General features: G+C 35.4%; 1 protein-coding gene across 2 annotated transcripts in view; it reads right to left on the minus strand.

Moving 5' to 3' along the window:
• Positions 1–14,309, minus strand: part of EML5 (EMAP like 5) — a 130,034-nt gene that overhangs the window by 30,209 nt on the left and 85,516 nt on the right. Inside the window, exons 22-26 of one of the 2 annotated variants that reach the window (XM_064486176.1) lie at positions 5,869–6,021; positions 5,034–5,165; positions 3,851–3,939; positions 2,793–2,969; positions 419–620 (exon numbers count right to left, since the gene is read on the minus strand). In XM_064486176.1, the coding sequence (XP_064342246.1) occupies positions 419–620; positions 2,793–2,969; positions 3,851–3,939; positions 5,034–5,165; positions 5,869–6,021 (753 nt within the window). Of the gene's footprint in view, positions 1–418; positions 621–2,792; positions 2,970–3,850; positions 3,940–5,033; positions 5,166–5,868; positions 6,022–9,774; positions 10,122–14,309 lie in introns of those variants that run through there. The other variant, XM_064486175.1, reaches the window with a different exon arrangement.

Below are 14,309 nucleotides of genomic sequence, written 5' to 3' on the forward strand. Positions count from 1 at the left end.
ATACCCAAAATGTTAACAGAGGTTACCTCTGAGTGGTCAAATTACGAATGCTGTGTTTATTTTTTATTGCAAAACGTACATTCTAATTTTTCTATAATGAGCTGGTATCACTGGTATATTATAAAAAAAATCAAAATTATTTTAAAATATGAGATTCAATACTATAGATTTATTTTAACAGTACTTATTTAAAGTATGATTATCATACATTGGTAAAGGAAGAATGTCTAAGTCATCAATATATGGCAGTCCATTGCTTTTCAATCCTAAAACCAATTTTGGTGTTAAAAAGACAAAAAAAACCCAAAAGAAGTATTATTCAAACATTATTATTATTTAATTAACTTTTGCAGTTTAAATCGGTTGTGCTAAATTTTTCTATGTTTTTGTTAAAAAGAAATATTTTAAAATGACATACCCCCATCTTCTTCAGAATCTATATCAGACTCTTCACTATCACAGGGCCTTTTTTCTCGATAGCCCTCCATTTCATTTGTCCAAACCATTAAGGACATATCTGTACCTCCTAAGGTTACCAACATGCTGTCATCATAAGTCCAGCGAACATTTGTGACATGTGTACTATGGGCCACATACCTCTTAAACTTTCCAAATTTTCCCTAAAGATGAAAAAAAAAATCCAAACAGCCTGAGAAATTTTATTGCTTGAAAACTGTTAACATTTTGAATTTCTTTCTTAATATATGACTGGAAATTAATCATTTACAAAGGCATCTTATAAAAAAAATAAGAAAATACTGAAACTCAATAGAACAAAAAAATAACAATTCCTAAACTTGGATAAAACTCCCAGACTAGGATAAAACTAGTAGTTGTGCACATTGCTAGCACCATGGGCATAACGTTTTTGGAAATCAGCTTGATATTCTACATTAAAAGTATGAAAATGTTGACCTTTGACTCACCAATCCCTCTTTAAGAGATCTACGCTAAGAAGACATAATCGGTGCAAAAAATATTTGCCACGATATTTACTTACAGCACTGAAAAATTTTAAACACCTTAAATGTTCAACAGAGTAACAGTTAATTATAGTGGGCATCTTTGGAATAGTACAAATCTGTTAAAAACAATGGCTAGGCACACATATTACTGTTGGAAATAGATACAATAACTGAGAAAGTCAGGATATAAATGCTCATGTACATACAGCATGGCCATATTAACAAAAAGTAATTGGCAAATATTTTGGCATATACTCATGTAAATATCTTTCATCTTAATTCATTAGTGTTTTTGTTTATAAGTAGATATTACACATAAAATGTGTTTTTATATGAAGAAAAAGCCAAGTTATAGATACTGGCAACTTTTAAACCTAGAACACCAGCATTACCAAGTTACATAAGTAAATTTTAGATCAACGTATCAGAAGCAGGTTTTAGATGGACATCTTTTCAAGGGTGTTAAATAAGAAATGTCTTAAATAAACAAAACATGGTAATAGCTAAATCAGTGAATTCTTTGGAAATCAAGACAATAAAAATCAGCTGAAATAGGAGGGGAATCTGTCATCAAAACACTGCAAGAAGGTAGTTTCCCTAATACTTTGTGGTTCTTATTACAGTAAGGTGAAGAAGGAATCTGCAGGCCAATACCTTAGAACATACTCTTAAGGCTTCTATATCATCTAGATTATTCAGAGTGAAGTTTCTGACTAATACATGTTTTATTGGAGCACATTTTTATCAACTAAGGTGTTACTACTTAAGAGTATCTAAAATAAAGGATTTGTGAAATATTTTCTTGGGTGCTTAAGTTCTCTACAGGAATTTTTAAACTTGTATTTTCATTTCAATGCTGAGCTAAAAATATTGATAGGAGCAGTTACTTAAGACCACCATGCACTGAAAATCATGGTTTCAGTGCCCTATTTCAAATTTATGTTTATAAAAAGTTCATGTCAGTGCTAGATTATAATTTATATCTGAATTTGTGACTATTAATGAATAAATTCATCTGGACTTGATACATGAATTCTATTTTTGGGCTAAGTGAAAGCCTAATGTCTCCAGTAGTTTGAACAGAGGGAAGCAACAGAAGAACTGAGTCATCACACAGTACACGGCAGCATGGGCATGTACACTCCAAAGAAGCTCTACAGTTTAGCTTTAGGAAAATAACATTACTCATCACATTAAACCAGTGTTACTTATTTTGATTTTACAGGCATTGTATTTATAGTACTTTGTATTTAACTGGTTAAAACATTTTAAACTTTATTTTTATTTTTTAAATTAATTAATTTATTTTTTGGTGTGGGGAGGTAATTAGGTTTATTTACTATTTATTTATTGTTGGAGGAGGTAGTGGGGATTGAACCCAGGACTTCATGCATGCTAAGCATGCGCTCTACCACTTGAGCTATACCCTTCCCACAAAACATTTTAAACTTTAAAGTTGTAAATATAAAGAATTTATATTTACTGTTAATGGTATATATTTAATCAAAAGAATCCTAAAATTATTTAAGTTAGTATTAGGGATAAAAAGAATGTTTCTTCTAAAAGGGATACTTATATTACCCAACATTGAGAAACTGCAATGTAACATACAACTTAAAGCATGGAATCATAAATTATAATACTACTACTAGATAAAAGCTATAAATATGATGTCAAGAATAGGAAACATTAATTCTGAACCTTTCATACTACATTATACATTACATATGTAATATTCATATTTTAACAATGAAATGCTATAAAAGGGCATTGCCATAACCATTTTTTATAATTATGATCACTGGAGAATTAAAGAAAAACACATACTTTAGCAGGATATCTAAATAACTTCACGAATCCTAAATCATCCCCAGTAGCTAGGATCATTTTGTCACTAGTGAGGCAAGCGGCAGTTACGTCTGTGACTTCTCCAATTACCGGCCAAATTCCCTCACAGCATAAACCAAGCACACTTGTCCATGATGCCCAACCAATTTTTTCTACCTAAAAGGAAAAAATTGCTGTAAGTTGTCATATCTCAACCTAAAAAATTAACAAAAAAAATCTGAATATTTTTCTTTGTAATTATATATGTCACAAGTAAAATTAAAATTTTAATAAAATCAGTTAAATAAATTATTAGTTGTCTTGGTTTTATAGCTTCCCAAGTCCACTACTTCCTGTAGAAAAAATTTAACATAATATTATTCAACACGTATTTATTATGAATCCACTGTGTTTTCTGGATACTGAACACAGAATGATAATAAATAAGACTGTTTGTGCATTTAAAATAATCAAGAAACTTATTCTTACACTTCATGTCTAAACTTCTACTATTACTTTACAAGCATGTTTTCCAATTACTCATTACTGGAAATTAAGACGTTTACTTACAGTTCCTTTCCTTATTAAGCTGCTTTCATGTTAAATTTGTTTAGCTTCTCTTCCTTGGCCATGTCCAAATATTTTGCTAATACTGTCAATCACAAAACTAAACATATTTTTTTCTTCCTTTTTTCCTTAAACAGGAATTTGCCAATAAGCATCTTAGACACATGGGTTCCAAAAGATTTGACAGACATGCAATACTCCAGCCTTAGATGGCATGTCTTCTACGTGCTATTACATGCTTCCTATCCTTTGAGGAATGTAATTAGAACACAGCTACACATACAAGGAAGTAATTTATTCCTTTTCTTAATACAGCATCTCTTCCTTTACCCATCTTTTTAGTCCCAATAAAATAAACTTGCAAAGAATATCCATAATATGAACAATTTGAGAACAGTATTCATATGTAACTAAATGAAGGAAGGCAGGTATCAGCTTTCTAACCACTCTTAGTCATGTCAACAACATTATAAGCACCACTATCTTCCTACCTCTGCACTAGGGATGGTTTGTTTTTTCCCTCTTGGAGCTTCAAAGAATAGCTGTTCTTTAGCACCAGTGTTGACCTGTAAAAGCTTTCCTTAAAAAAATTTAAAAAATACATACATATATAAAATATAAACACATATACAGTTAGTACATATACAGTTAGTATAATGCTTAACTTTCATGGGAAAAATTAAGATTAAACATAAAAACCATTTTTCTCTGGAGCCATATATATATAATAAAGTAATTAAATTCATAAATAGCATCATGTGTGTATATATATGTAAGCTATTTCCGCTGTTATGCATATAAAAACCCTAGAAATAAAATTTGAAACATTTTTTAATAGTAAGTATTTTGTTTAACTATATTTGCAAAAACTTTAATTTACAATGCTAGATTTATACAGATGAATTATCTGAAACAAAAATCCCTAAAACTGGAGCATTTAAAATATTTAGCGTCTATCCAAATTATTACAGACTGCCATCCGCCATGCATTCTGCTAAAAAACAAAGAGACTTATCAACTTCTGTATGCTATACAACTATGACAATTTTAGGGAATGTATTTTATTGAATGCTGAGGAAATGACATTAAAATCTTCATCAATAAAACAACTTTCCAAAATTTCAGTTACTATTTACATCAAGCTTTTCTGACAAAAACCAGGACAAATGACTAAAAAAAATTTGTATAAGCTTTGAATTACTTTACAAATTTATCACTTACTGTCCTTTCATGTGAATTACATCAGACGTATGGAAAAACTCATAGCATTCATCTTCAGATATGAAATAAAGTAGTGGAAAATCATTCTGAAAAATAATGCTTTTTTTTTTTTTTTTAAGTGAAAGTAAGTTTCTTTAAAGAGATACAGACTCCGTGAACAGAGTGCGGTCTGTCTCACTCAGGAGGGAAAACGGCTTAGGAGATACACACTCCATAGGCAGAATGTGAGCCATCTCACAAAGGTGAGAGGGAGAGAACCCGAGAGGTGTGGGGTGTTTAAGGTAAAAGTAAGAGTGTGGGCCACATCAGAAGGTGAGCGCAACAAGAGTGAGAGCGACCAGCTTGTTTTTCACAATGCTTTTGAACTCATCTGCTGAATTACTTGTTTCTCTAAAACAGCTATACTATATCAAATGAAACTTTTATCAAACAGTAGGTTATTTAAATTCTTACCTCTAATATCCCAATCAATATGAGTGATGTAACTGGTAGCGCCTTTGCATATTCCTACTCGTTTACTACTCATGACATTGTATATATCTATAAAGCTGTCATGGGATGCTACGGCAAGGTATTTCCCAGAACCTGTAACAGAAACGTATTTTCTTGACGTTTTCTCGTGTTAGAAGTATTTTTTACACTCTACAACCAGAGTTAATATTCTTAATTTTTTTGAGGGAACTCTTAGGTGTTTTGTAAGTTATAACAAGTGTCAAATTTTTCAAGTATATTATAATTAACACAATGAAATAAATTTCTTAGTGTAGTGAGGTAGTTTGGTATAAACCAAATGTCAAAAATCTATGCAAACTAATTTTGATATTCCTTGTATTTGACCAAAAAAAATCCTCTAAATTCAGAAAAAAATGGAAGTAAACCAACATAAGTGAATTTTGTCTTGACATTATTAATCCTATGTTATAGTAGATTTTGTCACAGGTAATGAATACATGGAAAATGATGAAGCAAAATTAATATAATTTAAAAAGTGTTAAGAATATAATGAAAACAGTCATCCAGTCCCTTTTATGTTACAAATGAGGAAAACGAATCTCAAAGAAATGTCTTCACCCAAGTCACACAGAAAATTTAGTGGCACAGCTGGCACTAAGCCAGATATTTTGCCCCCGATCTAATACAGGGCTTTTACCTCTCATTATACTACCTCTTCTGGTCAAAATAGTAAAATTCTGAGATAGAATAACAGTTACAAAAAATTACACATTGATATATTTACTCATTGCCAGACCCAAGCTAATAATCAAATATGATTTCAATGAAATCTTACCTGGTGAAAATCGAATATCTGAAATAATATCTCTTCTGTGGTGAAAAGACACAAGATCCTCCAGAGTATCTGCGTTTGCCATTAAGAAACTTCCATCATTGAGACCTACAGCTAAAGCTTTACCATCAGGAGAAAAACAGCAACATCTCCCACCTAAAAGAGAAAGAAAGCTTCTATCAGGTGATTTTCTTTAATTAAAAAAAAAAGTATGTGCTTAAGGAACCTTTCAAAGAGGTTTCCTATACTTATTATGGCCTCTAGTCAATATTAGAAAGGAATTAAGATTCAAATAATAAAGTTTTCTATTGAAATCAGTGGTGTGGAATTCCAAGCAATAATAATACAAACCATTTCCTTTTCTGAATGTAACAAAAGTGAGTACTGATATTTACGTCAAAAGAAATTAAGCTGATGAAGAGACAGAGATTTTAACTAACATAAAAGTCAATAACGTATGTGGAATTTTTTTTTTTCTTGTTGGGAAGGGGTTGCTATCTTTGTAATTTCTATCCAACAAATCAGAAATTTAAGAAATAAGGCCATCTTTATAAAAATGCTTTCAAATTTAAAAAAAAACTTAAAATAGGCAATTATTAGTTTAAGCTAGGAAGATCCATACATGTTTCAAAACTACACATGAAGATATAATTATGTTAATATTATTAATTAAAAAAAATAAGGGTTAATGCTGCATTGGCAAACACAAAAAAATGGGCTTACCCTGACAGCAAGGGATGCAGCAGGCATATTCAAAGCCCTAAGGCTTTTGGTGTCTTGCATAAAATTTGGAGAGGGAGGGATAGGCTACAGCTGTCATAGAATGAAAAGTTATAAAATGAATTGAGAATAAGCAGTCATTTAATTACCAAGCATACATGAGAAATCTAGGATGTGATTTCTGCTATTTAAGAGTCAAGAGATGATGGTGACCTGGAGCAGGGCAGCAGCAGTGGAGGTAATGAGAAACGGTAGGATTTGTTTATATTTTGAAGAAAGATCTGGCAGGACTTTGATCAACTGGGAGTACAGTAGGAGAAAGAGAGAAAAGTCGAGGCCATGTTTTTGTTTGAAAGATGTGTCATTTACTGAGATGGGAAGAACCAGGGGAGGTAGAAGCGTTTGGTTTTGTACCTGTTTAGGATGCTTATGAGAAAGTCAAATGAAGACATCAAGGAACCAGTTTGATACATTAATATTCTGAAGTTCAGGGAAAACAGACTAGAAGTATACATATGGGAGGCAGCAGCACACAGATAGAAATTACAGCCATAAATCTGGATAACAGCTTGTTATTAACTCATTGTCTCTCAGCTCCAAATCCCCCCATCTTTTTTCAACTGTATGATTACTGGAGCTGGAGCCCATATTTTGCCTTTGTCAGTACACTTGGTTTTGGCCAGTAGAGGGGGCTACAGGGTCCCTGCAGGCCAAAGAAGAAGGAAGGGATTTTTCTTGCTTCTGGTGTGCTGGAACCAGTGGGTCAATGAGGGGAAAGGGGTTTCTCTGCCACCATAGCAGAAGACCTCCTAGATCAGCTCTTTGAGAAGTTTCTTTTCCATTGGCAGGCTGTGTCTTCCTGAGGCACCTACACCCTCTCTAAAGAGATCTGAATCTCAGCCTGGGGGAAGTGGGGAAGGGCCAACCTCCAAGTTCATTCCTTGGTCACTGTCCACTGGCCCTGTGGGTGGTGGCTGCTTTCTGCAGTTGCTCCTTCTACACCCCTTAGAATCCTCTTTCATATTTTTTAGTAGTTAAATCACCTTTCATTAGTTAACACTCCAGATTAAACTTTTCCCTGTTCAAATTTCGGGGGTGGTTTCTGCCTCTGATTTATATAAAATTGGTACTGAAGTGGTCACAGCAGACAGGGCATTAAAGATGGGATTTTTGGAATTGGTTTAGGCATGTCTTTGGGCTTGTGCATAGTGCTGAACCCTTGTCAATGGGAAATGGGATGCTAGCCATCCAAGGTACGCACTGGCATAACAATTAATTAAGCTATCTCCTGTGGTTGATTGTGAAGTATCCGCTAAAGTAAGTGTCCTGGGCATCCAAGAGGCCACAGCCCTTGACCATTATAAAAATAATGACTACAAGGACTGCGAAGATTCCACTGAGTGCATGAAGCATTTACAGAAAGAAGTAACAAGCCAGGTCCTTTAAACTCTCAGCACTAGTCTTGGTCTGAGTAGAGAGAGCTCCAATGACAAACCTAAAAGAATCTCTGACAGGGCTGATATTGCTGAAAATTTATGTCAACTGATCTCACAGATTTGCCAAGTTTCTTATGTGAAAATTAGGGCATTGATTGGGAAGGAAGAGAACCCTTAACCTTGGAATGGGAACATCTGGTTGGACTCAGACAAAACTGAGAATCTTTAACTTCTGAGTTACCTGGAGTCTCACTGACCAGTGCAAATAGCTTGCTCTCCCGTGTCTGTGAAGACTCACCTTATTAAATAGACGCCTTGCAGGGGATGCTTAACTTTCTGAAGAACCATCACAATCACCGCTTTGCTGTCACTAGACCCCTACCTTGGATCAAATCTCAGCATGCTCTAAGGCAAAGGTTGGCAGACTTCTTAAAGGACCAGAGAGCAAATATTTTCAGCTTTACAGGCAATATGGTCTCTGTCATAGCTATTCAACTGTTATTGCAGTGCAAAAGCAGACCTAGATAACACATAAAAAAATGGTCATGGCTTTGTTTTGATAAAACTTGATTTACAAAGTCAAGAGGCAGGCTGGAGTTCATCCATGGGCTGACTCCTGATATAAAGGAAGGAATCCAAAAGCTTAGGGAGGTAAGAATGTTGGAGATTTTTCATACGCAACCTGCACACTTGCCCAGCAACTACATCCCCTGAAAAAGTCTAGGAAATAGTCCCTTGACATGAAAGCACTGAGAAATAAACATTAATTAAGGGCAGTATCTGAATCACTGAAGAGCTCTGTCCTTCCACGTAGGTCAGGAATGGGAAACGTTGCCATTAATATGAGCTCCCTGATCCAATGGACAATTCTGGAGAAGCAGAGGCCAAGGAGCAGCCCTTAAACCGACAAAAACAAGACAGATTCTTTTACCAAAAAGGGCAGCAGGGGTGTACTAATAATCAGAAAAATCTGACCTGTGGAGATTTCTCCTGGTGGCTAATTATAGTATTTCCAGGAATGAAATAAATGAGTGGGTTACCAGATTAGAGTTCACTGTATATAATAGAAAAAACTCCAGATCTGGTGGCTAAAAAATCTGACTTAAATCACCACAATGGAGAGTCACAGATTCTCAAACAGTTTTCAGACCTAAGCCTATTCATACACTCAGAGCCCCTGGATTGAAGGGAAGGCCAGGTCCCACTGAGGAAGAACCCTGCAGCACAGTCACAAGTACACAACACACATCTTCCTCCATTGATCTGTGCCCATTCAGCAGAATGACTGTGAACTGAAGAAAAGGAAAGATCCAAACTTTCAGAAATTAGGAGAGACGGGCACTGAATAGACACTAATTCTTAAGAACACAAAATGCTGCTCTTGTACAGCAAAGTGGGGCCTTCTGTTAATCATGTGATAGATGGAATCTAAGTCCAATTTTGAATCATAGTGGAACTCAAGTGGTCTGTGGACTGCACCCTGTTCCTAAGCTGGAACAGATATACTTGGCAATTTGCAGAATGCTCTACGCTCTACGCTGACTCTGTGATCCATGGGGTAAGAGTCACTATAACAGGAAAAACTAAATGAAAACCTTCGGAAATTCCTCTCTCTACAGAGACAATAAACCAAAAACAACATTGCAACCCTGAGAACTGCAAAAATCAGTGACATTACCAAACACATGAAGTAGGGATAAAAATACCTAACACATCATCATTTAAACTTGCTTGTTTGGTCTGGGCTGAAATAAAAGATTTTAACTAATAACTATGGATAATAAATTTAATCACATGGTGATTTCAACTGAAGCTACTCTTCCAGATCTTTACTAAAACAAATGAACACAGTCCCTAGCATCCTGCATGCAGCTATCGCCCTGGTTAATGCTTTTATCGCCATACCAATTTGTAAAGACCACCAGAAGCAGTTTGCTTTTACCTGGCTGGTATCTGTGGACACCTTCAAATCCTTGCCTCAGGGCTATTTCAACTCTCCTGTTCTTTGCCATAATACAGTCCACAGAGATCCTTATCATCTTGACATTCGACAAAACATTTCAATGGTCCACTACATTGATGACATTATGCTGAATGGATCTGGGGAGCAGGAAGCAACAAGTACTTTAGATGCCCTGGTAAGACATAAGTGAATCAAGAGAGTGGCAGATAATTCCCACAAAAATTCAAGTACCCTGCCACCTCAGTGAAGTTCCTAGGGATCCAATGATCTAGAGTATATCAAGACAGTCCCTCCAACGTGAAAGACAAGTTGCTATACCTCCCATCATCTACCATGAACACAAGGAGTAAAATGCTTGGTAGGTCTTTTGGGAAGCAACATATACCATATTTGAATGAGCTGCTTCTATCCATCTATCAAATCACTTACAAGCTTTCAGTGGGGATCAGAACAAGAGAAGGCAAACTCATCTTCCACTTGGGCCTTATGATCTACCAGATTCAATGATACTCAAAAGTGTCTGTAGTAAACAGGGATGCTGTATGGAGCCTATGAAAAGCTACCAAAGAACTCCATGCCCTCCTTGACAGATAATTATTTTCCTTCTGAGAAGTAGCTTCTGCATTGCTACTAGGCCTTATTTAGACAGTAAGTAAATGCCTAACTATGGCACATCAGGTGACTATGTGTCCTGAGCTCTGTATCATGAACCGAAAATTACATGACCAACCTAGCCACTGATTGGGTGTGCACAACAGCAATCTATTATCAACTGAACACAGTATAGAAAAGACCAGGCTTGGAGAGGCCTGGAAGTTACAAGTAATTTGTATGTACAGGTGGCTCAGAATCCTGCAGCAATTAATTCCTACTGCTATGCCTCTTCTATGTCTCATCTATACCTATGGCCTCACAGGTGTTCATTATGATCAGTTGACTGATGAAGAAACAATTTGAGCTGGATGTTTCTATACAATATGGTGGTATCCACCTGAAAGCATTATAGCCCCACTCAGGGGTGAGTGACCATGAAGGACAGTAGTAAAACCTCTCGGTGGGCAGTACTTTGAGCAGTACATCTGGTTTACCACTTTTGTAGTGAGATATGACTAGATAGACAGATTTACACTGATTCATTAGCAATTGCTACTATTTGGATAAACAGTTAGGGACTGGAAGAAACAGGACTGGAAGATTAGAGACAAGGAAATCTGAAAAATAGATGTGTAAGTAAAACTCTCAGAAAGGGCATAGGCTGTGAAGTTTTTGTGTTCTAGGGAATGCCCAACAAGGGTATCCACTGCCGAGGAGGCTCTCAAAAATCAGATGGACAAAATAATATGCTCTGTGAATAATATGCTCAGGCAGCCTCTTTTCCTAGCCAGCTAATGCTTGCTTCGTGGGCCCATGTTGGCAAGGACCCAGGAGTCTATACTTGGGTTCAAAAACATGCATTTCTCTTTACCAAGACTGATTTTGCTACCACTGCTGCTAAGTGCCCAATCTTCTAACAGTAGAGACCAACTGAACCTCTGATATGGCACCATTTCCCAGAGAAACCAGCCAGACACCAGTGGCATGCTGATTACACTGGACCTCTTCCATTATGGAGGGGACAAAGAGTCATCCTCATTGGAATAGACATGAATTTTGGATTTGCTTTCCCTATCCATAGTGCTTCTCTAAAACTACCACCTGTGGACACACAGGATGCCTTAACCACCGTCACCGAATTTCACACTTCTGATCAGGGAACTCATTTCATAGCAAAGGATATGCAGCATTAGGCTCATACCAATGGAATTAACTGGTTTTATCACATATTCTCATCACTCACAGAAAGAGACTAACAGAATGGTGGAATGGCTTACTGAAAACTAATTTATGGTACCTTTTGGGAAACAATATCCTGAAAGACCAGGATTTTGTCTTTGCAAGTGGTATATGCTTCAAATCAAAGACCATTATATGGTGCTACCTCACAGCCAGAATACATGGGTTTGTAAATCAAGAGGTAGAGGTGGAGTGGCTCTTCTCACTATTGTATCTAATCATGTCAGGTACTTTTGCTGCAAGCTGTTTTGCTGTAGACATTCTGCTGCAAGTATTTTTGCTGCAAACATTTTTACTGCATAACAAATTGGTTATGATGCAATTTTGCCATAAAAGATAAAATAACTAGTTGACAGTTTGGTTTGATACACACAATACAAAAAAAAAAGAATGATGATGATTTGATATTTTGAAACACACTACATTAGAGGAGAAAGAGGTTGAGGACCTAGAAGGTGCCGAGTTGAACCCACAATTCCCATGGAACTTTAGAATGTCTATCAACAGACATGTAACAATCTATGCTCATGGACTAGTAAAATGTCTACACTACTCAAAGCTATCTAGAGACTCAATGTAATTCCCATCAAAATTCCAATAGCATTTATCACAGAAATAGAACAAATTATCCTAAAATTTGTATGGCACCACGAAAGATCTCTAGTAACCAAAGCAACCTTGAGAAAGGAGAAGAAAATTGGAGGCATCACATGCCCTGATTTCAAATTATACTACAAAGCTGTAGTAATCAAAACAGCATGATATTGGCTCAAAACAGACACACAGATCAATGGAACAGAATAGAGAGGCCAGAAATAAATCCATGCATACATGGTCAATTAATTTACAAAAGAAGTCAAGAATGTATAATGGGGAAAGGACAGTTTCTTCACTAAGTTGTGTTGGGAAAATAGAACAGCCACGTGCAAAAGAATGAAACTGGACCACAATCCTACACCAGACACAAAAGGTAACTCAATATGAACTAAAGACCTGAATATAAGATACGGAACCATAAAACTCCTAGAAGAAAACATAGGTGGTAAGCTCCTTGACATAGATCTTGGTGATTTTTTGACTCTGACACCAAAAGCAAAACCTTTGTTGGTTTTTGTTAAACAAAAATAAATAAGTGGGACTACATCAAACTATAAAGCTTCTGCATAGGAAAGAAAACCATCAGCAAAATGAAAAAGCAACATACTGAATGGGAAAAATAATTGCAAATCATGTATCTGATAAGAGGCTAATACCCGAAATGAACAAAGAACTCATAAAACTCAATAGCAAAAAAACAAACACTCTGATTTTAAAATAGGCCCAAGATCTGAATTAACATTTTTCCAAAGAAGACTTACAGATGGCCAACAGGTATGCGAAATGATGCAGAGAACAGATTAGTGGTTGCAAGAGGCAGGGGATGGTCAGATGGGGGAAGGAAGGTGGAGGAAAAAAATTCAAGTTTGATTATAATTAAAAGCTAAAGTCATAGATGCAAGTTTTTAACAGGAACTTTCCAATACATCATTACACAGAAAAGTGCAAAGGCTGGCAAATATTTAGAAAATATTTACTTTGCAGACATTAAGAATATAGACATTAACTTATGCTGCATATTTATACTTCTGGTTATTCTGTAACTAGTTAATATAAAATTGAATTACTTGTTTGGTAAAATTCTCAGAGGATAGTTTATAAAATGTTATTTTATTTATAAAATGTTAAGTAAGCCTCAGGACCATAATACTTGCATATTCATTTTCTGAAGAAAACAGCATTTCTTACTGAATGTTTGAAAGAGATAACTGTGTTTTATAATATTTAAGCCATTATGACTTCAGTAATTTTGTTATAAAGTCAACCAGCATAAAACCATACATGTTCTTTCAAAAGATTATGAAAATCCACTTGTTTTCCTCTTGAGTCAATGATGATGAAATAAAAATAAAAGTGATTATAGGAGAATATTTCAAAACAAAAACACAGAATCCTGAATCATGACTTTTCTCTACAAAATCTACTCCTAGAAGGGGCCAGTAATACTGGCAGACAATTTTTCAGGTCTGATATAAGATACAAATCCGAAGATTCAGGAAGCAAAACAAATTCTAAATAGAATAAAGACATAATAAACCACATACACATACAATGTTAATAAATCTCAGCTGCAGACAAAGTAAAAGAGAACAACGGAAACCAGAGGAAAAACAACTGAATCAAGAACTCTAGAAGTAGTTAAGTTAGCATTCAAGAATAAGAGTAAAAAAATCAAAACATGTTCAGATTACTAGTATAACAAGGGCAGGGCAGTGGGAACAGTTCACCTTGAGTGGTAATATACTGCTTAACAAAAATTTTAAAACAATAATAGTAAAATTGAATAGAAATCAATTTGCTCTTTAAGAATTGCAATGTCAGTGATAAAATATTTCTGCTGTCAGAACAGACCACTCCTACTGCCCTGTTCTTATATGCCACTGTTCATCCAAAGG

This window comes from Camelus dromedarius, chromosome 5 (assembly GCF_036321535.1).
Source record: "Camelus dromedarius isolate mCamDro1 chromosome 5, mCamDro1.pat, whole genome shotgun sequence".
In the NCBI taxonomy this organism is placed as follows: Eukaryota; Metazoa; Chordata; class Mammalia; order Artiodactyla; family Camelidae; genus Camelus; species Camelus dromedarius.